This window comes from Cynocephalus volans, chromosome 12 (genome assembly GCF_027409185.1).
Source record: "Cynocephalus volans isolate mCynVol1 chromosome 12, mCynVol1.pri, whole genome shotgun sequence".
Classification (NCBI taxonomy): Eukaryota; Metazoa; Chordata; class Mammalia; order Dermoptera; family Cynocephalidae; genus Cynocephalus; species Cynocephalus volans.
The window spans coordinates 41,505,051-41,530,257 of NC_084471.1; the positions used below are offsets into that span (position 1 = coordinate 41,505,051).

At 33.6% G+C, this 25,207-nt stretch overlaps 1 protein-coding gene across 1 annotated transcript in view; it reads right to left on the minus strand.

The window, feature by feature from the left end:
• The window catches only part of PTPRQ (protein tyrosine phosphatase receptor type Q), a 215,036-nt gene that overhangs the window by 140,234 nt on the left and 49,595 nt on the right, over positions 1-25,207 (minus strand). Inside the window, 5 exon segments of the mRNA XM_063075852.1 lie at positions 3,245-3,390; positions 4,093-4,253; positions 16,224-16,344; positions 20,201-20,302; positions 20,679-20,861. Coding sequence (XP_062931922.1) covers positions 3,245-3,390; positions 4,093-4,253; positions 16,224-16,344; positions 20,201-20,302; positions 20,679-20,861 — 713 coding nt within the window.

Consider the following 25,207-nt stretch of genomic DNA (forward strand, 5'->3'; position numbering starts at 1 on the left):
CATTGCACAGAGAGCTTTTGAGGATTAGGTGACATGGAGCACATAAAGCAATCAATACCATGTCCGGCACATAATAAAAAAACAATAAATGTTAATTAGTTTCATTTAAATGAATGACATAGGATAATCAATTTGGCTGAATATATAAAAGATGATTCTAAAATTTATCAAAAGATTAAATTCAGCAGATTTTTGTGGTTCTTTTGCCAGTATCTGGGGGGGGGGGGGGGAGAGTGAGTGCAATAAAAGATTTACTTCAATTTTGTGGTGACTCATTTAGGAACAGACACATAAAGCAATATAACAATCTCACACAAAGTATGATCCATCATGAACTTTAATACCTTCCAATAGTACATCTACTTTACACATGGAATAAGCAGCTTATATAAAGCACCACTTAAAAGTATTAATGTAGCTTTCTGGTATAAATTTTAATTTTTCTTTGTTGTAGAATTCATTCTGATAACCTAAGACTCCTATGACCAGTAACAAATTATTCTGAATCACTCAGAAGTCATTTCTGCTGGCTGTGTGACTTAACATGCATAGACATGTAACAAATTTATAAAATTAGATCAATTATCCAGATGATTATTTCATTAATCTGTTTATTTTTGAACAGAAATTTTTGGCTCAAATTATCTAATTAAGGTTTACTCCTTTGTTTATATAAACATAGTCAGAAGGTATTTAGTAAAAGCTTTTCAAATTTGATTAATCAATTAATATTCATTCAGCAATTTTTTATTTGAGACATTACACCAGGCACACTGAGGGGACATGATATAAGTGGATAAAAATTAAAACGTAGAAGAGTTAATATGTTATACAAAACACAGTGTGGGACAACTGAAGGAAGAACAAGATGGATTGCCAAGCAGTAGCACAGAGATTAAATGACCCAAGATAAGAATAAAGAAAGATTACTTCACTATATACTCAAGTGCTCAAAAATCATAACTAAGTAATGAAAATAATGTTGGTCTATTATAACAATTTTATGTTCTTTGAATTAAAACATTTATTGAGTATTGAACTTATGCATAATACAGTTCGGGGGGATTTCAGGGAATGGAAAGGTAAATGTCACACAATCCTTTTCTTCAAGTTGTTTGCTATGACACAATGGAGCTAAAACAAGCAGCATGTATCTGGAACAGGAGACCGAATGTAACATGCCATGCATAAGTTGTTCTACAAAATTCCGTGGGAAAGGGAAAGAAGAGAAGGAACAAGACAAGAGCTATACACCTATACTCCTGTGTAATTTGCATTTCGAGAATTTCTTCTATTCTACCAAACCAAAATAGAAAATTAGGTAGTAAAGATATTGTTGCTATTTTTAACCTTAACTTTAGGAATAAAGTAAAGCATGGATGAACATCAAGCAATATGAAACTATACTTCTGAAATGTTTTAACATCATTAGCCTGTGCTCTCTTGCAGCTGTCACACTTAAAAGCATTCTTAAGATTATTTAATAAAATATAACGTGTTCTAAGGCAGACAAATTGCAAATGGGATCATATTATATACCTAGGTCTGAATCAGTAGGTGTAGAAGATCATGTTGAAACCGTACTTAGATGCTTACACTTGCTTATTTAGATGTTGACAAAGAGAACCAAAATATAATCATGTATAAAACAAAAGCAAATTGTACAGAGGCAAACCATTGCTAAGATTTAGAAATACTGAAACCATTTTGCAATATTTTTGTTAAATGTGTGGAAAAGTAGGCAATTTGAATGTCTTCTGTGGTACTAATGGTATATCATTAAATTTGTAAACAATATTGTGGTGAAAAATAAATGGCCTCACTAGTTCCCATTTCTCTTCCCCAAACAGAGTGGAAGAAAAAGGAACAGTAAAAACTGCTTGATACACATAATAGAAGAAAACTGCACCTTCCTCTCTCCTTCTGCTCATAAGGAATTTGATTAAAAAATGTTTATCTATACTTACAATTATATCTATATCTACATGTCTTTTATAAAGTAGTTTCCTTCTGACATGAAGTTTTAAATAGGCACACTTATAATATAATCCCACTCTTAGAGGTCAGAATGTAAACACTGAACCAAACTCTGGACTTTCTTTTACTCCCTACTGGGTTAGTCCTGAGAATAATCAAAGTTCTGCTCTTACCCTATTCATTAGTCTACACTGTGCAACAGCTGCACTAAAGCAAATTGTGCCTTAGTCCCAGAGGTTGTCACTCACAAGAACTGACTCTTCTGACTAAACTTGGGTTGTCAGTCACAATGAGATTTGGCAGCTTAGAATTACCAAGTCTTATCTCTATTTTCCTTTTACTTAAAAAGATACAAAGAAATAAGAATTGCCAAAGTCACAATCAATATGCAGTCAATAATTTCTATGAGTAAAGTACATATTTTGTAAATTGAAGTATTTCTTCTAAATTAGTGTTTTTCAAATTATATTATAACTCTTCCCATCTTTCATTCAATCACAATTACTCTTATGCTTTTTACTATTGGAGTTCTGGGAAACATTTCATTTGGAGAGATAATATAATTCTGACAAAAAATTGAAAATACTTCTCTAAATTAAATGCATTTTAGCTATTTTCATAACTATTATCATTCACATCCTAGAAAGCGCTCATCTGAAAACTGTGCAAACACAGAACCCTGTATACCAGAAATTAAATAACCACATTCCTCATGGTCTCCATTATATCTAATACTAAGTAATAATAATAATAGTTACTATTATTATACCAATAATAACCCTTCCTGCTAACAGTCAAAAACATTTTTTTTAATTTAAGAAAAACACACAAACACACCCAAACACTACAACTATCTATACTATACATAAGCAAAATAAAACTTATTTTTAGCTAAGAAATAACTTTGAGGATAAATGAAACCATCAACACTTTAGAGAATACTTCTTGGAGGAAGTAGAATTGAGGTCCATCTTTATATACAGAATTTTAAATAGGTTGCAGCTTCGTTGTTGCTAATACATGTGAAGCTATAGAAAGTGTGAAGTTATAGAAATATGTGGGTGTGGTGGGGTGGAGGTAGAGAGAGAGAGATTAAAATGTGTCTGACATTTCTCCACCACATTTTTCTGTCCATGGGAGTTTTATAAAACATACCTGTGTATAATTATGGATGTAAGGTAACAGATTTCTTCTACCATGGCAAGCTCATATTACCAACAAAATTGAAGGATGTAAATAAAGAACTAGGAGAAAACTCAGGCCTTACCTGCATAAAAGTACCTGAAGAATTTTTATAATAAACAGAATAATATTGTATTATTCCATTAGGTTTTGAAGGAGGCATCCAAAAGATAATTATTGATGAAGAACTGAGATTTACATAATGAACATCTTTAGGAGGATCACTTGGTTCTACAAAACAAACAATTGAACAAAAAACTGTACTCATGGCTCCTAGTAATGCCTAAAATGCTCTGAATTTTAGCTACATTTGATGAATTAAACAGATGATCATTGCTATTTAGAGGTCAGAAATGGGACCCACAACACTCACGGGCCATCCCTCTAACACTCTATCATAGCAATATTCAAGCAGAGGACAGACGGATTTCTCACCTGTAAAATATTTCCCTGGCTCTAAAACATACCCACTGCCCTGGTTTGAAAATAACATTATAATAAGTTGCCAATATAGAATATGTAACATAAAATTTGAATTTAACTTAGAATTTTAAAATTGAATAATAGGGGTCAAAGTCAAACAGAGAGCTAACTTCATGCATTTTATTTTGTTTCGTTTCACAAACACATAAAATGCTTACTATGTGTCAGGTAAATTCTGTGCTGAATGCATTTACCAGTACAAATATAAATTGACTTAATCCTCATAAGAACCCTGTAAGTAGATATTATATTATTTTTATATTACAGATAGAAAATTGAAAGACGGAGAGATTAACTAACTTTCTCAACATCATATAACTACAAAGTAACCTAAATGCAATTTTGCATCCAACTGATGATGGATGTTAGTCTTAATAATACATTTCGATATTTAATACTTTTTTTCTGAACAGAATATTTTTTAATTGGCTTACATCCATAAGAACTCACCTCCCTCTGGTGTTCGAAAGTTAATGACACTGCTTCTTGTTTTCCCATCACCAAATCTGGTGCTAGCTGTTACGTAAGCGCTATATTCAATGTTATAGTCCAAATCTGAAAACTCTAATGATGTTTCAGTCACATTAACAGTTCTTAATGATGATCTATCCCTGAGAGAAAAAAAAGCATATTATCCAGTCAGCTGACTTTTAAATTAAAAGTTACCACATGCTTTTTGAGTACAAGTACATTAAAAATAATAAATTATTTACATACACAAATTTATTAGTCCAGATTAATAAAATAAAGATTCCACTTATCCTAAAATACCGAATATAGTGAATTTTAGAATAATTCAGTAAATTAACTTCTTCTGCTTTCAAGTACATTCTGTAATTCAATAAAGTGGTAACAAGATGTTCATAATTAGAGTTTTCTTGGACCAATTTTAATGGATCTCTAGGAATACTCTACTCAAGTAATTGTAGCATTTCTTTTCATATTGACATTTTAGTTGTCCAAATATTTGCTCTTATTTGCAGTATTTATCCCTCTGTGCTTTGCTTGTTTCACTCAATGTAAGTTTCTCCAGGTTCATCCATGTTGTTGCAAATGGCAATATTTCATTCTTTTTTATGGCAGAGTAGTAATCCATAGTGTATATATGCCAGTTTCCTTATCCAATCATCTATTGATGGACATTTAGGTTGTTTCCATATCTTGGCTATTGTAAACAGAGCTACAATAAACTTGGGAGTGCAGGTATTTCTTTGACCTGATTTCCATTCCTCTGGATATATACCCAGAAGAAGGATTGCTGGATCATATGGAAGATTTATCTGTAGTTGTTTGAGAAACCTCCAAATTGTTTTCCAAAGTGGTTGTACTAATTTACAGTCCCGCCAACAGTGCAGTAGTGTTCTCGTCTCTCCACACCCTCACCAGCATTTGTTATTCACCATTTTTTTTATTATAGCCAGTCTAACTGGAGTGAGGTGGTATCTCAATATGGTTTTAATTTGCATTTCCCTGATGACTAGTGATATTGAGCATTTTTTTCATGTATCAGTTGGCCATTTGTATATCTTGCTTTGAAAAATGTCTATTCAGCTCCTTTGCCCATTTTTTAATTGGGTCATTTATTTTTTTACTGTATAATTGCTTCAGTTCTATATATATTCTGGATATTAGTCCCTTGTCAGATGCATAGTAAGCAAAACTTTTCTCCCACTCTGTAGGTTCTCTTTTAACTCTGTTGATTGTTTCTTTTGCTGTGCAGAAACTTTTTAGTTTGATATAGTCCAATTTGTTTATTTTTTCTTTTCCTGCTTCTGCTTTCAGGCTCATGTTCATAAAACCTGTGCCCTGACCTAACTGCTGAAGTGTTTTCCTATATTTTTCCTTAGTAATTTTACAGTTTCGGGTCTTGTATCTAGGTCTTTAGCTCATTTTGAGTTGATTATAGTGTATGGTGAGAGATGCATATCTTGTTTCATTCTTCTGCATATGGATATCCAGTTTTCCCAGCACCACTTGCTGAAGAGGCAATCTTTTCCTCAATGTAGATTTTTGTTGCCTTTGTCTAATATCAGATGGCTATAAGCCTGAGGAGTGATTTCTGGGTTCTCAATTCTACTCCACTGGTCTGAATGTCTATTTTTGTACCAGTACCATGCTGTTTTGGTTACAACAGCTTTGTAGTATAATTTGAAGTCAGGCAGAGTTATGCCTCCAGCTTATTTTTTTTTTTTTTTTTTTTTTTTTGGCTCAGGATTGCTTTGGCTATTTGGGGTGCATTGAATCTGTAGATCGTTTTGGGTAGTATAGATATTTTCACAATGTTAATTCTTCCAATCTAAGAGCATGGAATATCTTTCCATCTTTTGTGTATTCTTTAATTTCTTTCAGAAGTGGTTTGTAATTCTCACAGTAGAGGTCTTTCACCTCCTTGATTAAATTAATCTCTAGGTATCATATATATATATATATTTTTTTTTTTTTGGTGACAATTGTAAATGGGCTTACTTTATTTCTCTTTCAATTAATTCATTATTTGAGTATATAAACGCTACTGATTTGGGGGCATTTATTTTGTATCCTGCAATGGTACTGAAGTTATTAACCAGATCTAGGAGGTTTTTGATAGTCTTTAGGTTTTTCTATATATAGTATCATGTCATCTGCAAATAGAGAAAATTTGACTTCATCTTTTCCAATCTTGATTCCCTTTATTTTTTTCTCTTGTCTGATTGCTCTAGCTAGTACATCCAGCACTATGCCGAATAGAAGTGGTGATAGTGGACATCCTTGTCTTGTTCCTGCCCTTAGGCCTTCAATTTTTCCCCATTCAGAATAGTACTGGCAGTGGGCTTGTCATAAATGGCTTTTATTGTGTTAAGATATTTTCCTTCTATACCTAATTTATTGAGAGTCTTTATCCTGAAGGAATGCTGAATTTTGTCAAATGCTCTTTCAGCCTCTATTGAGATAATCATATGGTCTTTGTCCTTGAGCTTGTTGATGTGATGTATCACATTTATTGAATTCCATATGTTGAACCATCCTTGCATCCCTGGGATGAATCCCACTTGATCATAGTGTATAATTTTTTTTTAATATGTTGCTATATTCTGATTGCTAATATTTTGTTGAGGATTTTAGCATCTAGGTTCATCAAGGATATTGGCCTGTAATTTTCTTTATTGTTGTATCTTTATCTGGTTTTGGTATCAGAGATATGTTGGTGTCATAGAATGAATATGGGAGAGTAGCATCTGTTTCAATTGCTTGGAATAGTTTCGTGAGAATTCATACTAACTCCTCTTTAAAAGTTTGATAGAATTCAGCTGGAAAGCCATCCAGACCTGGATTGTTTTGTTGTTGTTGGAAGATTGCCAATTACCGCTTCAATCTCCTTGCTTGTTATTTGTCTGTTCAGGTTTTCTAACTCTTCTTGGTTCAGTCTTGATAATTTATATGTGTCTAGAAACTTATCCATATCTTCCATATTTTCAAATTTGTTGTCATACAGTTGTTTATAATAGTCTCTAATGAGTCTTTGTATTTCTGTGGTATCAGTTGCAATGTGTCCCTTTTCATTTCTGATTTTTGTTATTTGGATCTTCTCTTTCCTTTTTTTTGTTAATCTAGCTAATGCTGTGTCTATTTTGTTCATCTTCTTGAAAAACCTACTTCTAGTTTTGTTGATCTTTTTATTGTTTTTAGGGTCTCTATTTCATTTAGTTCTGCTCTGATCTTAATTATTTTCTGTCTACTGCCTTTAGGTTCAGATTGTTGTTGTTTTTCCAGTTTTTTGAGGTGTAGTGTTAGGTCATTTATTTGTAGTCTTTCCATATGTTTGATATAAGCATTTACTGCAATAAATTTGCCACTTAGTATTGCTTTTGCAGTATCCCACAAGTTTTGGTATGATGTATCTTTATTTTCATTAGTTTCTAGAAATTTTTTGATTTCCTGTTTAATTTCTTCTTGGACCCATAGGTTATTCAGGACTCTATTATTTATTTTCCATGTATTTGTATAGCTTCCAGCATTTTGCTTATTGTTTGTCTCCAGTTTTAGTCCATTGTTGTCTGAAAAGATTGTTGGAATGATTTCAATTTTTTAAATTGCTGAGGTTAGATTTGTGACCTAATATGTGGTCTATCCTGGAGAATGTACTGTAAGCTGATGAGTAGAAAGTGTATTCTTTAGCTGTTGGGTGAAATGTTCTGTGTATATCTGCCAAGTCCAGTTGGTCTAAGATGTAGATTAAATCCTGTGTCTCTTTGTTGACTTGTTGCCTGGAAGTCCTGTCCTGTACTAAGAGAGGGGTGTTCAAATCACCCACTATTAATGTATTAGGTCCTACCTTCTTCTTTAGGTCTAAGAGTGTTTGCTCGATATATCTGGGTGACCCAGTATTGGGTGCATACATGTTTATGACTGTTATGTCTTCTAGCTGGATATTTCCCTTTATCATTATATAGTGGCCTTCTTTGTCTTTTTAAATGTTTTTTGGCTTAAAGTCTATTTTCTCCGATATAAGAATAGATACTCCTGTTCATTTTTGGTTTTCATTTGCATGGTATATCTTTTTCCATCCCTTCACTTTTAGTCTGAGTGTCTTTACAGGTGAGGTGGGTCTCTTGAAGACAGCATATACTTGGGTCTAGCTTTTTAATCCAGTCAGTTAGTCAGTGTCTTTTGAATGAGGAGTTTAGTCCATTCACATTTAGAGTAGTTATTGAGAAGTGTTGATTAATTTCTGTCATTTAATTGCTACTTGTTTAGGTGGTTTAAATATCTTTTGGTCATTTCACTTTTTATTTCTCTTCTTCAACATGAGTTGGAAATTTAAGGCAGAATGAATTAGCTTCTTTCTCTTTCTTGCTGGCATTTTTCTTTTAACTGTGGGTTTTGCTCTTGCTTGTGTATTCATGATGATGGTCACCATTATTCAGATTCCAGATAAATGACTCCCTTGAGAATTTCTTGTAGGGCTGGTCATGTGGTGGTGAACTCCTACAACTTTTGTTTATCTGGGAAATACACAATTTCTCCCTCATTTCTGAAGGAGAGCCTTGCTGGGTAAAGAATTCTTGGCTGGCAGTTTTTATTCTTTTAGTATTTTGAATGCATCATTCCACTTTCCTCTGGCCTGTAGGGTTTCAGTTGAGAAGTCTGATGTTAGTTTGATGGGGGTTCCCCCATAAGTGACCTGACACTTTTCTCTTGCTGATTGTAGAATTCTTTCTGTCTTTGAGCTTTCCAAATTTAACTATAGAATGTCTTGGGGAGGATCTTTTCAGGTTGAATCTGTTTGGGGACCTTTGAGCTTCCTGGATCTGAAAATCTGTATCTCGCCCTACACCTGGGAAGTTTTCTGTTACTATTTCCTTGAATAGGTTTTCCATACCTTTTCCTTTCTCCTGCCCTTCAGGAATACCCACTATTCGGATGATAGAGCTCTTGAGGTTGTCTGCTATCTCTCTTAGGTTTTCCTCATTATTTTTAATTCTTTTTTCCTTTTTTTTTTGCCTGCCTGAGTTATTTCAAAAATACCATCTTCAAGCTCTGAAATTCTTTCTTCTGCTTGCTCTATCCTGCTGCTCAAGCTCTCAGTTTTCTTTTTTAAATTAAATTGAGTGAGTCTTTCATTTCTAGAAGTTCTGCTACACTCTTTTCTTTGGTATTAATCTCTTTGTAGATTTCCTCCTTCATATTCTGGATGTTTTTTCTTGTTTCATTGTGTTCTCTAATTGAATCTTCCTTTATTTCTTTAAGTTTTCTTAAGATTATTGCTCAAAATTCTTTTTCAGACATTTCAAGGATTCCCTATTCCATGGAGTCTGATTTTGGGGCATTACTGTATCCTTTCGGTGGTGTCACTTATTCTTGATTGATTTTACTTCTAGTATTTTTTCACTGACACTTGGTCATTTGGTAGGGGGTTTGCTTCTTCTATTACACTGAGGGGGGCTGTGGAGTGGCCTTGGTTGCTACTGTGGGGGGCGAATTGTCTTTGCTTGACAGTAGGTGTGGTGGTGGTTATGTTAAACCACCTTGGTTCCTATTTGAGACTCTGTGGTCATAGAATAGGCCCCTAGAGCCATGGAGTTCTGCTGCACCAAATTCGGTAGGTCGGATCTGTAGGCTAGTGCTCCCCCTAGGTCTAAAGCAGGGTAGGGGGCCGTGTTCAGCCATGCAGTCCCAATGGCTGGTGTTGCTGCCTGCCACCACTGCGTGGTGCCAGTTCAGGTCATGGAGGCAGAGCCCGGAGCTACCCCCTGCCTGGGTCAGAGGTGGCGGGGTAAGGGGGCCGCATGGAGCCATGCAGTTCTGCTGGCTGATGCTGCTGCCGGCCGCTGCCAGCGGTCTCCTACACTATCCATCTTGAGCCCTTTCATTCAGCTCTTTAAGACCTTTTGTTCCCCAGGTCTGTAATGAGAAATCACAGTCTCTCCCAGCTTTATGCATCTCATGAATGTCATGAGCAGACACCCTAAATCAAGGGTTAAAAACTCAAGATCCAGACAAGTAAAATAAGTGACTGAAAATGTTTAAAACAAGGTGTGGTGAGAACTATGGTAAACCACAGAGCAGATATTCCATCCAAAAAGACAGCCACTACTCAACTTCAGCTGACTTTTGCTATGGGGAATGTGGCAACAGTATTCTGATTTTTGCAAGGAACAATGGAATCTGAAGTTTTACTAGATATCTACTTATTTTAAATGCTGACAATTGATTCGGAATTTATGAACCATTTGCTGGTGCAGCAAAGCCAGGGTGGCTCAGCCTATTAGTGAACATGGCACCCAAGCTTCAGACTGATTCATAAAAATGACTAGGCAAGATAGAGCTGTGACAGAGCTTTGATCATCCCACTAGAAACCTCACATTAAATTCTGAAGAGCACACTTATAATTAACTACTCCAAGATTCCCCAAGATTCCATTTCTATAACGCTGCTCGTCAACCTCTTGACAGCCACTCATGCAGCCTCCCATCCACTGATATGCTCTCCTAATTCATTAATCTCTATTTACCACCTTCACTCCAAAATGGAAGGTAAATTCAGGAAATTTGAAATAACTCCCTTCCCATTCTGATTATTGATCTATATTGTATGTTCTAACCATTAGCTCATTTTAATAGGATGAAAATCTTTTAGAAAACTGTAAGAAACAGGACTAGGAATGCTTTTAGCATGCCGAAGGACATTTATGTTATTGAGGAAATTATTTGACCAGTGACATTTTAAAAAGGACCACATTATAATTGTTTTGGCTTCAGACTAAAAACAGAACTACCCTACGATCCAACAATCCCACTGTTAGGTATTTATCCAAAAAGATGGGAAATTAGCATACTGAAGAGATATCTGCACCCTCATGTTTACTGAAGCACTATTCACAATAGCCAAAATATGGAATCAACCTGGGTATCAATGAACAGATGAATAGACAAAGAAAATGAGGTAAATATACACAATGGAATACTACTCGGCCATGAAAAAGAATGAAATCCTGTCATTTGCAGCAATATGGATGAGCTTGGAAGACATTCTGTTGAGTGAAATAAGTCAGGCACAGAAAAATAAATACTACATGTTCTCATTCACATGTGGGAGCTCATAGAAGTAGAAAGTAGAATTGTGGTAATTAGAATCTGGAAGGGGAGTGGGACAGTAGGATAAGGGGAAGTGGGTTAATGAATACAAAATTACAGCTAGATAGGAAAAATAAGTTCTAGTCGTATACAGTGGTGGTAGGCATCTATAACAGTAATTTACCAAGTATTATCAAATAGCTAGAAGAGAGGAGCTCAAATGCTTTCATCACAAAGAAATGATAGCTTTACAATGATGAATCTGGTAACTATGCTGATTTTCTCATTACACATTGTATTCATATATGGAAATATAACTCTGTACCCCATAAGTATGTATGATCAATACATGTCAATTAAAAATAAATAAATATTAAAAAATAAAAATAAATAAAATAATTTTTAAAAAGTGATTTGATTTCCTCATATATTGCTTAGCAAGTGTTTTTAAGTTATTTCACATGGACATGTTTTATCTCCAATAAGGCTATTACTATTTTAAGGATCTATATATTTTGTATCTACCCACAGAGTTTAATGAACATTTGTTGGGCTGACTGATTCCGAATTACTTCTCAAATTACTAGTAAGAAAACAGAAATATTTCAAAGTCAAGATTTATTTATAAGCTAGAATTTTCAGCATCACTTTCATTCCAGTCTCTTAGCTACAGCTTATAGGTCATTCACTTCGAAATTTTATGAACAAAGAAGAAAACTGGTAATTTTTAGTGGCACCTATAGAGGCAAAATTGCTAAACAAATCCAAGTTGAATTCAAGAACATAGTAATGAATAACTTTCTATCAGTCTCCTAGAACACCATTCCTCAATTCGAAGTATATTAAAAGAATAAGCTTAGAGTACTCTAATAGAAATCTATTTATTTAATGGTGGTTGGCCTAGGAATGCAAGGATTGTGCATCATTTAAAAACATGTAAGTATAATATACCAATAAAACCAGGGAAAAATGCTGCTTTACCATTTTGATAGATAAAAGTTATTTCACAAAGCAAACTTCAGATGGAAAAATCATTTTAAAATGCAATGGATTGAAACAGATTTCTGAACACACCATCAATAAATCAAACATGACTCACCCAGTAATAATGGAAATACAATGATTACACAGTAATACTCATGAGCAATTTTATAAGGACATATTCATGACAAAGAGAAAAGTCACCCAGTATAACAAATATAACAGGAAGCCTGTATTTTGAAGACACACTGAAAAGAGCAAATATCCAGAAAAATATCTGTATAAGAATTTGGTAATTATTGGAACAACCGAAATAATGGAAAGTAAAAATAATGAGAGAAATATGAACTCCTGAAACAGGGATCCTACCAATAATGATGGCGTTTATTCAGTATTTTAAGGGAATCACACAGATAACTGAGTGGCAGAGCTAGGAATCAAACCTGTGTTTCAGTGATGCGAAACTGCTGTATGTTACATTATGATACCCACCTCCTATTCCCACAATAAAACTAATTATGGCAAGCATTTGTAACCACTAATGAAAGAATCCAGAATTATGACCATTCCTTAGCTACACTGGCTATGCTTCCAAGTATTACTAAGAAGATGCTGGAAATTTAAAAACATCTCTGCATATATTTCATTGTTATTTATATATGTACAAGAGTACTTCAAAAAAGTCCATAAAGAGTACTTCATAAAGTCCATAAAAAGACTATTCTATTTTTCAACAAACTTTTTGATATACCCTTCTATTACAGATAATATTCTTGAACATGTTAAGATGCTTTTCCTTTATTGTTCTCCATTTATGTGATCTTATCCTATTTTATTGAAGCATCCATTGAAAAAACATCACTATTCTAAGTGGCAGAAATGCAAAAAGAAAAATAAATATCTTTTTAACTCTTAAAATATACTGCTCATTTATTCATCCATTCAACAAATATTAATTAAGATTCATTATGTTCCAGGTAGTTTTCTGTTTCTAAACACAGCAAGGAACAAAATAGATCTTGAAGCATGTAGTATGCATCTGTATGTGTGCGTGTAAAATGAAACCAAGTTTTTATTGAGTGAAAAGTGTTTTCTACATTCCATTTACACATCAAGAGTCAATCTTGGATGATTTGAGACCACAGAGTTTTATAACTGTCATGGTGTAGAAAAGAAAGAGTATATGGAAAAAGGCAACTTCTATCAGTTAAGAAAAAAAACCCAACAACTTTGTACTTCTAAGAAAGAGTGAGAGAATGAAAAGGGTAAAGAGACAGACTGGATTGCCCTAGGATCTTAGGGTGAGGGTGAAGTGGTAAAAAAAACCCACATAGGTTGGGGAAGGAAATTGTAGTGTAAAGCAGCCTTGCCTTTTCTTCTCAGGATGGAGAGAAAAATGACAAAATGACAAGCCCCTTAGAAGATCTCAGTGTTTAGTATGGCACCATATCCAGCAAGATCTAAGAGCTTCTCTAACAGAACATCCAGAGCTAGAGAAGGGTGTGGAATTCACCTTCCCAAATCCTGTACACTGCAGATGGTGCAGACACAACTGAGAGTATCTAGCTGCATGAGGGTCAAGACAGACATGCTAAGAGAACCAGGGGGCTACAATAAGTCTGAATATTGAATATTTATTAATATAATTATTGAATATTTACACAAAAGAGATTGAACTAAGCCCACAGGGAGTGAGAAAATAAGTTACCTCAAATCAGTGCCTGCACAATCCCACCATCATTGCAAAAAATACAAAGAACTAGTTACAGAAAATAAAAGTTCATGTTTTATACAACCTCTGAAACATAGCATATAAAATGCTAGCCTTGTTATATTCTTAAGATGTAGTATAATGTATATAAGTGCTATTACTTATTCTCAACAAATCCTGCTACCTTTATAAATTTCAAAATTAAAAATACACGACTAGAATTGTAGCAAAGTTTCAAAAGTAGATGGCTCCTATTGACCATAACAGTTCATAAATGAAAGAGAACAACCAGGTAAACAGCATCCCTTCGAATGCTATTTAACTGTGTGTGATTCTGTCTAGGTGTGTTACACATTATGCTAGAACTACCATGAGGCTCTAGGAAGCGAAGCATGATTGTTGTATACAGGAGCAAAATTGTTCTCACCATGTAGGGCTGGAAACCGCATCCAGAAAAATCTTCATTCTTACTCTTGCTAAACTGTTTCACTTACATTTTTTTTCTAACTTTGTAAAAGGCATCAAAAATCCATCAGTAATCATCCTTGATTCAAAAATCTAGAAATCATCCTTGATTCCTTTCTTTTTCTTATCCCTACAGCCAATCCATCACCAAGTCCAATAAACTCTTCTTCCTAAATGGAGCTCAAAACTGCCCACTTCTCTTCTCCATTGCCAGTATAATCTCTTGAACAGACTAATAAACTAGCCTCCTTCCAAGTATCCCTGGTAACACTTATGGCCCCAACAATTTATTCTTTGCAAAGAATGTGACTGAAATTCTCCAATAACTCCTATTATATCCAGCCCCCAATATTGCTCTCCTCTGGTTTCCTAATCCCCAGCAACACTGACTGATCTTCAAAATGAAAAGTTGTACTTTCCCCCTAGAGTATATATAGTTGATAATCCCTTCTCATAGAAAGTTCTTCCCTCCAGATCTTCACATGACAAGAAGCTCCTTCTGGTCATTCAGATCATAGCTCAATGCCAATTCTTCAAACAGGACTTCCTGGAGCATCCCATCAAAAATAATACTCCTTCCCTGACAGTCCCTCATTTGCTTGCTGCTGGGTATATAATCCAGTTATCTCTTTAGAATGTAAGCTCCTTAGGGGTAGGGATCTTATGTATGTATTTTTCACAGGTATATAGGTACTCTATCGATATTTTTGAATGCATGCATGTATAAATAAATAGTGTAATAGAGGGGAAGGGTTACCTTTTTCCCACTCTTCCTTTTCACTAACATTTCTCATGACACTCCCAATTTTGCCAAAATTAGGCAAAATTACTAGGAATCAGGAAGTGAATAACACAAGGAAGTGTAGTCTAAAGAATAGTATTCAAAGGGTATAGAGAAGAACTGGGAGAAAAAAAATCTTAATTTAGGAAGAGAAGAAAAGCAAAGTTCTCACTCAATGCTGGCCCATCCAAGTCAGAAATATAAAAGTAAGAAAATGCCCATGATTTATAAAGTATTGGGTAAATTGTGTTTTCTGAGTTGAAATATTTAAAATCCACTAGAAATGTGTTACATAATTGGTTAAGCCTCTTAACAGAACTTACATTAGATAAAAGTGAGGATTTAAATCTATGAGTTTACATAAAGCAGTACAGGCATGTTGTTAACTGACATGAGAAGCACTATGGGATTTCATCTTTTTCACAATTGAAGCATAAATAAGTAATCAGGGTAAATGAGATCAGAAAATACACTGCTGACAATTCAATAGAAATTAACCTTAAACAACAGATTTCTTAGATAGAGGTAGTGGTTTCACAGTATTGTAAATATAATTAATTCCACACAACTGAATTTTTAAAAATGCTTAAAATGCCAATTCTTAGGTTATATTTGTTTTGCCACAATGGAAAAAATTTGAAAAAAAAAATAAATAAATAAAAAAGAAAGAAAGAAAAGACTTCTGAAGAAATATCTCTTAAATTTCAGCTCAAGGAACCTTAAAAAGACAGTGAGAGTATTTGTGTAAAATTTTAGAGGAGTTTAAAATTATATATTCATGTAAGTTGATCAATGACTTTTAAAAGGAAAAATTTATTGTAATTATGCAATACACATAATTGTTTTGTTTTAATTGCAAAAATTATATTACTTGACTGTGATTAGACCAATACATAATATGGGAAAAATTTGTTTTACACAATTACATAATATTGGAAAAACATGTTAACTAGCCTATTAGTAATCAGGTTCTTAATGTAGCATCACATTCTGAAATTTTAAAAAAATGCTACATTCCTATTATGTTACAGATTAATATTTGTCCTCAGAACTATTTCCAAAAAAAAAAAAAAAAAAAAAAATCCTTACCAGACATAAACTGTGTAATAGAGGATAATTCCATTTGGCTCCAGGGGTGGTTGCCATGACAACTTCACCGTGACACCAGACAACTGTTTTACAGAGAAGTCTCGAGGGGGAGAATCAGGAGCTGAAAAGTTACGGTATAGAATAATGCATTTTATTAAATATATGTAAGAAAAGGTTAAAATTAAAATGTACAAAAGTTTACTACAAAAATTTTATAATAAATCTTTCTCATAAATGAATCAGGTTCAGTGCTTTTCTCCACAGGCACAAGAGATTGATTGTTTAGTATCAAAATGAGATGATAAAAATTTTGCATGGTGGTGTTAGAACATCTGTTTCTGTGATTCAATGGAAAAAAATATTTCATGAGAAAATGGAATAAGGGATATGTCACACTGACTCGCCTACTGTTCAAGAACATCTTGGTAAATTATCATTTTCTAATAAAAATAAAAACTTCATTGGGGTGAATGAATATAATATACAACGAAAGAGCTCTCCAGAAAATAAAAAGAGGTGGGAAAAAAAAAAATCCCTCATCCAAGAAAAGGGAAAGTGATAAGAATAACATAGGCCCACTTGTTATTCTGCTATAAACTGTAAGAATACAAATACTTTAGCTATTCTGCATTGAATAAGCAGTAAAAAAATTACTGCAAACTAGTTAGCCAGGTTTATATTTCCATTTAGAAAAAATATTTAGAATGGCATTTCTCAGCTGCTGTATGACAAGTGTTTTACCTCAATAAAAAAAAGAAAGAAAATTAAAAATGAAAATTAAAATTAAATAAGATAAAACTTTTTGTATAAAAAAGTTTAACTTACTAAAATTTAGTAGATTGTTATAGTTATGCATGGAAAATGAACTCATAGGTAGCTAACAGAAATTCTGAGAATTTGTTCAGATCTTTGAACAATGTTAATTTTTATATATATATATATATAGTTCACGTACAGATTACTATTTCTAGTAATTTGGAGAAAATTCTATCTGAATTATTTCAATTTCTTTTTATCCTCTAAATAATCTCAGGTATAGTTATGTGTGTACACGTGTATGTGTTTTCGCTATTTTTGTACCAATAATTTTTCAAAAAAAGTTTATGGAGCAGAGAAGGGTTTTTGAGACAAGTTCTAAGAAACAATGGTACTAACTATTTGGTATATTCATTTCATTATTTTCACTGGCACTACAATGAAATGCTACCAAATATTGATTATTACAAGAATCCAGATATCATTTGGAGATGTATGTCTCCCAATATATGAATTACCCCTGAGAAGGTAATTAGCATTTGTCTTTTCATTTATCAAAGCAAAACCATAAAAATTTTTTTCCTAGTGTCTCTGTAAAATGTAACATTCATTAATTATTAGAAAAAAAGGTTTTCCATCAAAAATAGTGGTGATTTAGAAACCACTATGTTGCAACTAAGCATTTCTATTCTGCAATATGCTTTCAGATGCAAATGTGGAATATCAGATAATGTTTGGTGTTTTTATAAGTTAATCTTCAGTATATTTTTGAGTATTTTCTTTTTTATGCAAAATGTTTTATTGTTAAGTAAATGTAATTAGCATGCCTACCTAAACAAAATATCGCATACCTACCATAGTAGACTAAGTTTTAATCATTTTGGTATTTATATTCTAAAATACAATCTAACAAAAATGAGATTAGAAAAATTAGAACCTTTTGCAATCCATGCAATTCATCACAACAGAGCATCTGAGTATAGACGAAAAGGATCTTCATGAAGTTCTTTCTCCCTCTGGCTAGTATGATCTTTCCTATATCTCACCCTCCTTCTTTACCTATCTTCCTTCAGGTCACAGCTTAGACATAACTTCCATAGCTACACTTTCCCTGCTGACCCAGAGTAGCTTCGGTCCCTCTTTTGACCTAACAAATAATTTCTGGGAACAGTTATACCAGTAATTAAAATTATAAAAATTAGCTGTCTACACATCTGTCAAAGTTAGATCTCTTCTACTAAAGTGCAAGATCCATGAGGGCAAAGAGTCCCTAATACCCATTAAAGCAAACTTTTTCAGGCTTTTATTCATTTTTAACTTGCTGTAATTTTTCAATAAGGGGATCTTGTTCTTTACTCTGTTCCTTAGAAATTATATGACTTGTACATAACTTAGATACAACTTTACCTTGAGACTCTATTTTTAACAATCCAGGTGTTGCAAATGCATAAGACAATTTCGAACTCTTTGTTTGTTTGATAAAAGCTCTGCCTGGGGAAACTTATGTTGAGTGAAATAAGCAAAGCACAGAGGGATAAATACCACATGTACTCACTCATAAGTGGGAGCTAAGACAGAAAGAAGGAAGGAAAGAAAGACCACAGTGGTGCGTTGGACTTGCAAAGGGAAAGAACATACCTTGTGCTACAAAGTGGAGTGGAGGAAAAAGAGGGGGAGAGGGTAGGGACAATTGGGTAGGGGGCATGGGGTACAAATGTAATTTGTCTTAATGGACATGCTGCCAGTATGGATCTGGCCTTCACATCTTGGGCATGAGCAGTGACAATCATCTTTGTATGTCATGAATATTCATAACCAATAAAAATAAATATATTAATAACACTAAAAGAAAAAAAAAAAAAAGCTCTGCTTGCTCAAAATATATATTCACTCCTGGTCTGATTCCTGCATATAAGCTCTCAAATTTTCACCATTTAAGAGAAGAAATAAAGAAGTAGGCAATATTTCTAGAACATCATTGCTAAAGTGGTTTAATACATCTTATCTTAGATATTACTTAAGATTAAATGGAGAGCTAACCTTCTTCCCTAGCCTTTAACCATTGACCTATTGGGAAGGATTTACTTATAAATTTTCACTTCAAGAGCAAGGAGAACTTATCTATGAAAAACTGAAAATGTGGGCCAATTCTTTTTGACAAAGAAATAGAGGCAATGACTAAGGAAAACTAACCCACGGATGCAACACACTTAGAAACTAGGGCAACCCAGAGCACCCTACGAGGATGCTTTGGTGAAATACACTGGTGGAAGTGAAAACAGGACCTGAAAAGGGAAAAAGGAGTTCCACAGACTCTATCATTTTGAGTTGAATGAGAGCAATACTGAGAAAAGACTTTCTTCCTCTAGAAATGTCTACTGAACATTCTACCCTGTGAATGATTCTAGACTCTGAACATACACAGGGTGCAGCCTACTCTGACTATGGGAAAACTTGAAAGAGAGAGGGAAAAAAAAGATACTCCACAAATACTTATGATACATACCAGGCCCATCTCTCATGGTAATAGAAATTCCCTTTACAAAAAAAAAAAAAAAGTTGCCTCAAAATATACAATGTATAAAACATAAAATCCACATCCAAATCCCAAATATAACCCTCAAAAATCATTTTCTTAGCATGATTACATATATGTCTTTAACATGGCGAGGTACCAAAGTAAAGTGGTCTCTGTAGGAAAGTTGATTTTATTCAGGTTAGGAAAATATATATTTAAATATTTGACATAAAGGCTATTAACATTCAGGCTATTCAGGTAGAGAACCTAGAAAATAGCCTGAATTTATTAACAAGTTAATTTTAATAACATAAAAACTGTTGAAAGTTGACATAAAGAGAATCTACTCCGGAACTTATGTAAATGTAAAAGTTGAAAAACATAGTCATGACATAACGTGACGTAACATGACAGTCATGTTAACGTTCAAACCATTCAAACCAAATTTTTAGGCTTAAAAATTCACATGGGAGAAATACTGCTAAATTTGTTTACAGAGTACTGATGACTTTAGGAGCAAAAGGGCATTTTATACCGGATGTTATTGAATGTAACATCATGACAATGAAATATCTACATAATGCTGGCATAGTACACAACTGATACTCAAGGCTAAGGGAATCTTCACATTAGGTTTCATTCTATATATGTTTCATGAAATGTTATGGAATCAAAGTATATTAGTATCCACTGCTATATTTACCATCCTCCTCAGTCAGTACACTTATGGGTGCACTCCGAACTCCTTCACCTTTGAGTGTACTAGCAGACACATCAATCATATATTGGGTGTATTTCTTCAGTCCTAAATAAAAATAGAATAGATAAGTTGACAGTTACATAATATTTTTTAATAATACGCAAGAGGCAAACTATAAAATGGCTCTCAACTCAATAGTCTTCCAAAAGTAAAAAGTAAATGAAAATGTATTTCTTTGGCAATAGTAACTCCTATTATGAAGACAAAATACTATAGGATAATGTGAAAAAGTATTGACATAGAGTATTCTTTCATGTGACCTGTAATAAACCCCTAGCTAATTTAACCAAAAAGACATAATTGTCATACTTGTATGAAAATAATTGCACTTAAACCTTTTATAACAAAATGTTAAACTAATATTTTGTGACCACACTGTCCATATAAATGTAAATATCCAACATTAGATTTGTTATTTTACCTTTAATACTCTGAGTCAAAGAGGTTGTATTTATAGTTCTTTCCTCATTTCCATTACTTCTCTTGAGATAAATTGTATATTGTTGTATGATTCCATTGGGGCTACTTGGGGGAAGAAATGATAGCTCAATCTCTCCAGAAGAAATATTTTTGTAAGTAATATTTTCTGGTGCACTATCAGGCACTGGAAGAAACAAAAAACATAAAAAAATTCCATCCTAAAAATCTATTCTGCTAAAATTCTCATGCAAGTGCACTAGGTTATTTATACATAAACATTCACTAGATTGTGATTATAATAAACATTTTTAAAATAGTAAGGTGTAGATAAACTACAGCATTTATGACTGTATAAGAAAAAAATTATCTCCCCCCAAAATCCATACTATGATTCTACAGTATAACACAATATGAAATGTTTATTAAATGACCTGAGACTGTAATAAGCTGTCTTGCATTTCAGAACATGCAAATGCAAGAAAGAAAACTGGAAAACATTTAAAAAATGATATTTCCCTTCATTAATAATAATATTTAAATAGTTAATAGGTTAGTTTGGTCCACAACAGGATCTATGACAAGGCAAGGAACCTCTCCTAGATATGAGATTGCATAATATGACCTGGCAACAAAATCATCTCCTAAGAATAAAGGATATCATTGAATAAAGCACTAGTTTCTGTCTCTAATAACATTCTTGTTGCATTCAATGTAATATTCATAAAATAATTCTCTGTGTATATTCAATTACAAAAACTTTACATGAGATTCTAATTCAGGCAAAATATTGAAATAGATACCCCAAACTGAATAAACACCCTATAAATATTGTACTTAAAATAACTAAAACTCTGTATAACATTAAAATAAATTTTATGGAATACTATTCAGCTACAAAAAAAATGATATCCTATCATTTACAGCAACATGGTTGGAACTGGAAACCATCATGTTAAGTGAAGTAAGTCAGGCACAGAAAGACAAATACCATATGATATCTCACTCACATGTGAAATTAAAAAAAAAATTATTCTCATCTCATAGAAGTAGAGAGTAGAATAATGGTTACCAGAGGCGAGGAGGAAAAGGGGGCTGGGAGGAGAAGTAGTGGACTGATGGGCACAAAACTATGTTATCTACCCTAAGTGAATCATTGTGCAGTATATGCATGTATTAAAACAATACACTGTAACCCACAAATATGTACAAGTAAATGCGAAAATATTTTGAATGAAAAAATTACAAAGCTGACAAGGAAGTTAAAAATCAGTGGTGGCCAAACAAACAAAACAATAACAACAACAAAAAGTAAAAACAGGAATCCTGAGAAGGAAACTGGTGCTACACTCCACTTTGCCTTGGAGAGTTCTAGTTAATACCAGTATCTTTGAATTTCTGTATTAACATCACCGTAGAGTGCCAGAGAGAGAATGTAAAGCCTTGGGCCATTTGAAGTATAATGGATACCCCTGCATAAAGAGCTAGAACCCCAAAAGAACCAGGGCCATCATATTAAACAACTCTAGGGGAACACCTTGAATTCTTCTGCAGGTGCCATAGAATTCCACAAGTGTTAACTACTGGACTTGTGCAATGTGGTGCATTCATTCTCAGTGAATGAGGAGTGAGAAATAAATACACAATGAAGAGAGAACAAAAATGAACTTTTTTCTTATGCCACTCCTCTGGGTGGAGAAATGGATAAAAAAGAAAAATTATGTTGTTTTGGAATGACAAGCTTATCCCTATGAGCATTTATGGCCCAAATCTGTAAAACCTATGTATAGCCTGAAGAAACCTCTACTTGAGAATTTAGATTAAATTGAAACTGTAGTCCTGAGTTACCATTACTCCTAAGCAACTAGAAGTAAATATAAATCCTCTCTGGATGAACTTAACTTCCAACTGCATAAATTTCCCACAGATAAAGTTTCAAGGAATATGAGCTCACTGATAAAAATCACTAAACACGCAAGCAAATTAGATAGCAATAGCAAAAGCCAACAAAGAAAAAGGAAACACACGCACAAAGCAGTCAGGCTTGGAAAAACTTCAGATATTAAACTTATCAGACAAAAAATAAAAACACAAATGTTTCATAAATTTGAGAAATAAAACATTTTAAAATATGAGCAAAAAAATTATTTGAATATTGATGAATAATTTAAATAACCAACCAAATAGATCCAAGTGGACTTTTAGAACAAAAGAACAAAATAACTAAAATTACAGTTCAATGGGAGAAATAAGTTCAAGAGACCTGTTGTTACATAGCAGGGTGACTATAGTTAATGACAATATATTGTACTCTTGACAACTGCAAAAGAGCAGATTTTAAGTTTTCTCACCACAAATATAACAACTATGTGAGGTAATCCATATGTCAATTAGCTAGATTTAACCATTTCACAATGTAGATGTACTTCAAAACACCATATTGTACACAATAAATATACATAATTTTATCTGTCAATTTAAATAAATTTGAAAAAATTTTGTTGACATATTAAAGAGCATATTAGAGAGAGATAAAAAGAAATTTGGTGTAAAAGATGATAGTATCGAAGAAAGTATCAAGAATGCAGCTCAAAGAAAAAGTTGTGGAAATACAAAATGGCATTTAAAAGACATAGATAATGTATTGAGGGGTCTAAAATAACAGAGAGAATGAGGAAGAAGAAATATTTCTTTCAAAATTGTCAAAAGATATTAATCTTTAGATCGAGGAATCTCAATAATCCCAAGCAGGAATTTTTTTTTTAAAGTCATATTAGGCACATCATTGTGAAAATACAAAATATCAAAGAAGATAAGATCTGCACAGCACAGAAGGAAGACAGACCATCTACACAGGAATGACAACTAGACTGGCAACTAACATCAGTTGAAAAACAAGCCGAATTATATACCCAGAAAAAATGACAAGAGCAAATTAAGAATGTATTCAGACAATCAAAAACTGAAAGAGAATACCCTGAAAACACCCTCAATAAATGAAATTGTAAACAGAGATGAAAGACCACTGCAAAGATAATGGTTTAAAAATTGCCAGCTTAAAACAATAACAGTAATGACTAGTTTGGAGGGTTAAACAAAGTAAACTAGATTTGTAAATACTATTGCCAATATAGAGTCTTGTTACAAGATTATTTTCTTTCAGAGGAATGAATTAAACCTTTTTTTACTAATATTCTAAATACAATGGATATAAAGATTACTACTAAAAAAATTTGGAAGACTTGAATGCAACAGTCCTTGGAAGCCACATTCCACTAGACATCACCATGGACTGCCCCTCCTTGAGACAGTCATCTGGTGCTACTCTGCCACTTCTCCAAACATCTTAAAGATTTTATTACCTGAATGACCAACTTCCTCTCCACCACTCTTAGAGACATCAACATCCATGCAATTGATCAGTCCAATTCACTAGGCCCTGTGTTTCTTGATCTCTATGATTTCAATAATCCTTTTCTTCCACCTCACCTTAACCACTGCCTTTCATGGCAACACCTGAGACCTTGTCATTACCAGTAACTGTCAGTGTTCCTCTCTTTGGCAACCACCTCTTATCCTTCCAGTTTACTGACCTTTGTACACCCTATCCAACAATTCTTTGACCCTCATCAAATTTTCACTGTACATCACTCCCCTTATGCCCTCATTTACCTACATACTCAGGTTAGAGGCGGTAGTCACTACAGTAACTAGAATCAGTCCCTAGCAACCACCACCAACTCCTGTTTCTCTCTTACTTTCCTGGCAAAATTATAATTTCAGTTAAACCAAACTCTGTGCTGGCTCCATATCGCCAATATAACACTTAAAAATGGCTGAAAACACCACTCCATTCTGACTAGCCTCACTTAAATTTATAACCTCAAATCTCAAATGGATCATTTTCCACTTCCTAGCAGCTATATATTTTTTTTCAGTTAATTCAGTCTCCTACTGTTTTGTTCTCTTCATCTCTTTTCTCTCTACAAACCTCCTACAAGCCCTTCCCCTCCTTGTTCTAAGCAGATCAATTTGCTCATTTCATTGGGAAAATTAAAAACATTAGAAGAGAACTACATTATCTTCCTACCACAAATTCTCCTTTAACTGCCTTTCCAAGCCCTCTCCCTACACTTCTGCACTTGACTTCATTCCTCTTGTCTATTCAAAGACTTTACACTTTAAGTTATTTAGATATACATGTGAACACGCACACACATTGTAATTTATATCACATTTTTTAAAAAGTCTCTTTTGATTCCACTTGCTCCTTCAGATATAAAAGTTCTCATAACTTGCCCTTACTCATTTTCTGCACTTTAACTTTCATTCTCTCTTAATCCCACTTCTGTTAGGCATTTTTACCCATTTTTTTCTGTGAAAACTACTCTTTTGAAGTCACCGGTGACCTCCATCTTGCCAAACCTCTAATCAATTGCATTCCCTCATGTCACCTCACTCTTCAGCAGAATTTTACATGAGAAATAAATTCCTTCTACTTGAAAATCTTTATTCACTTGGCTTCCAAGATTT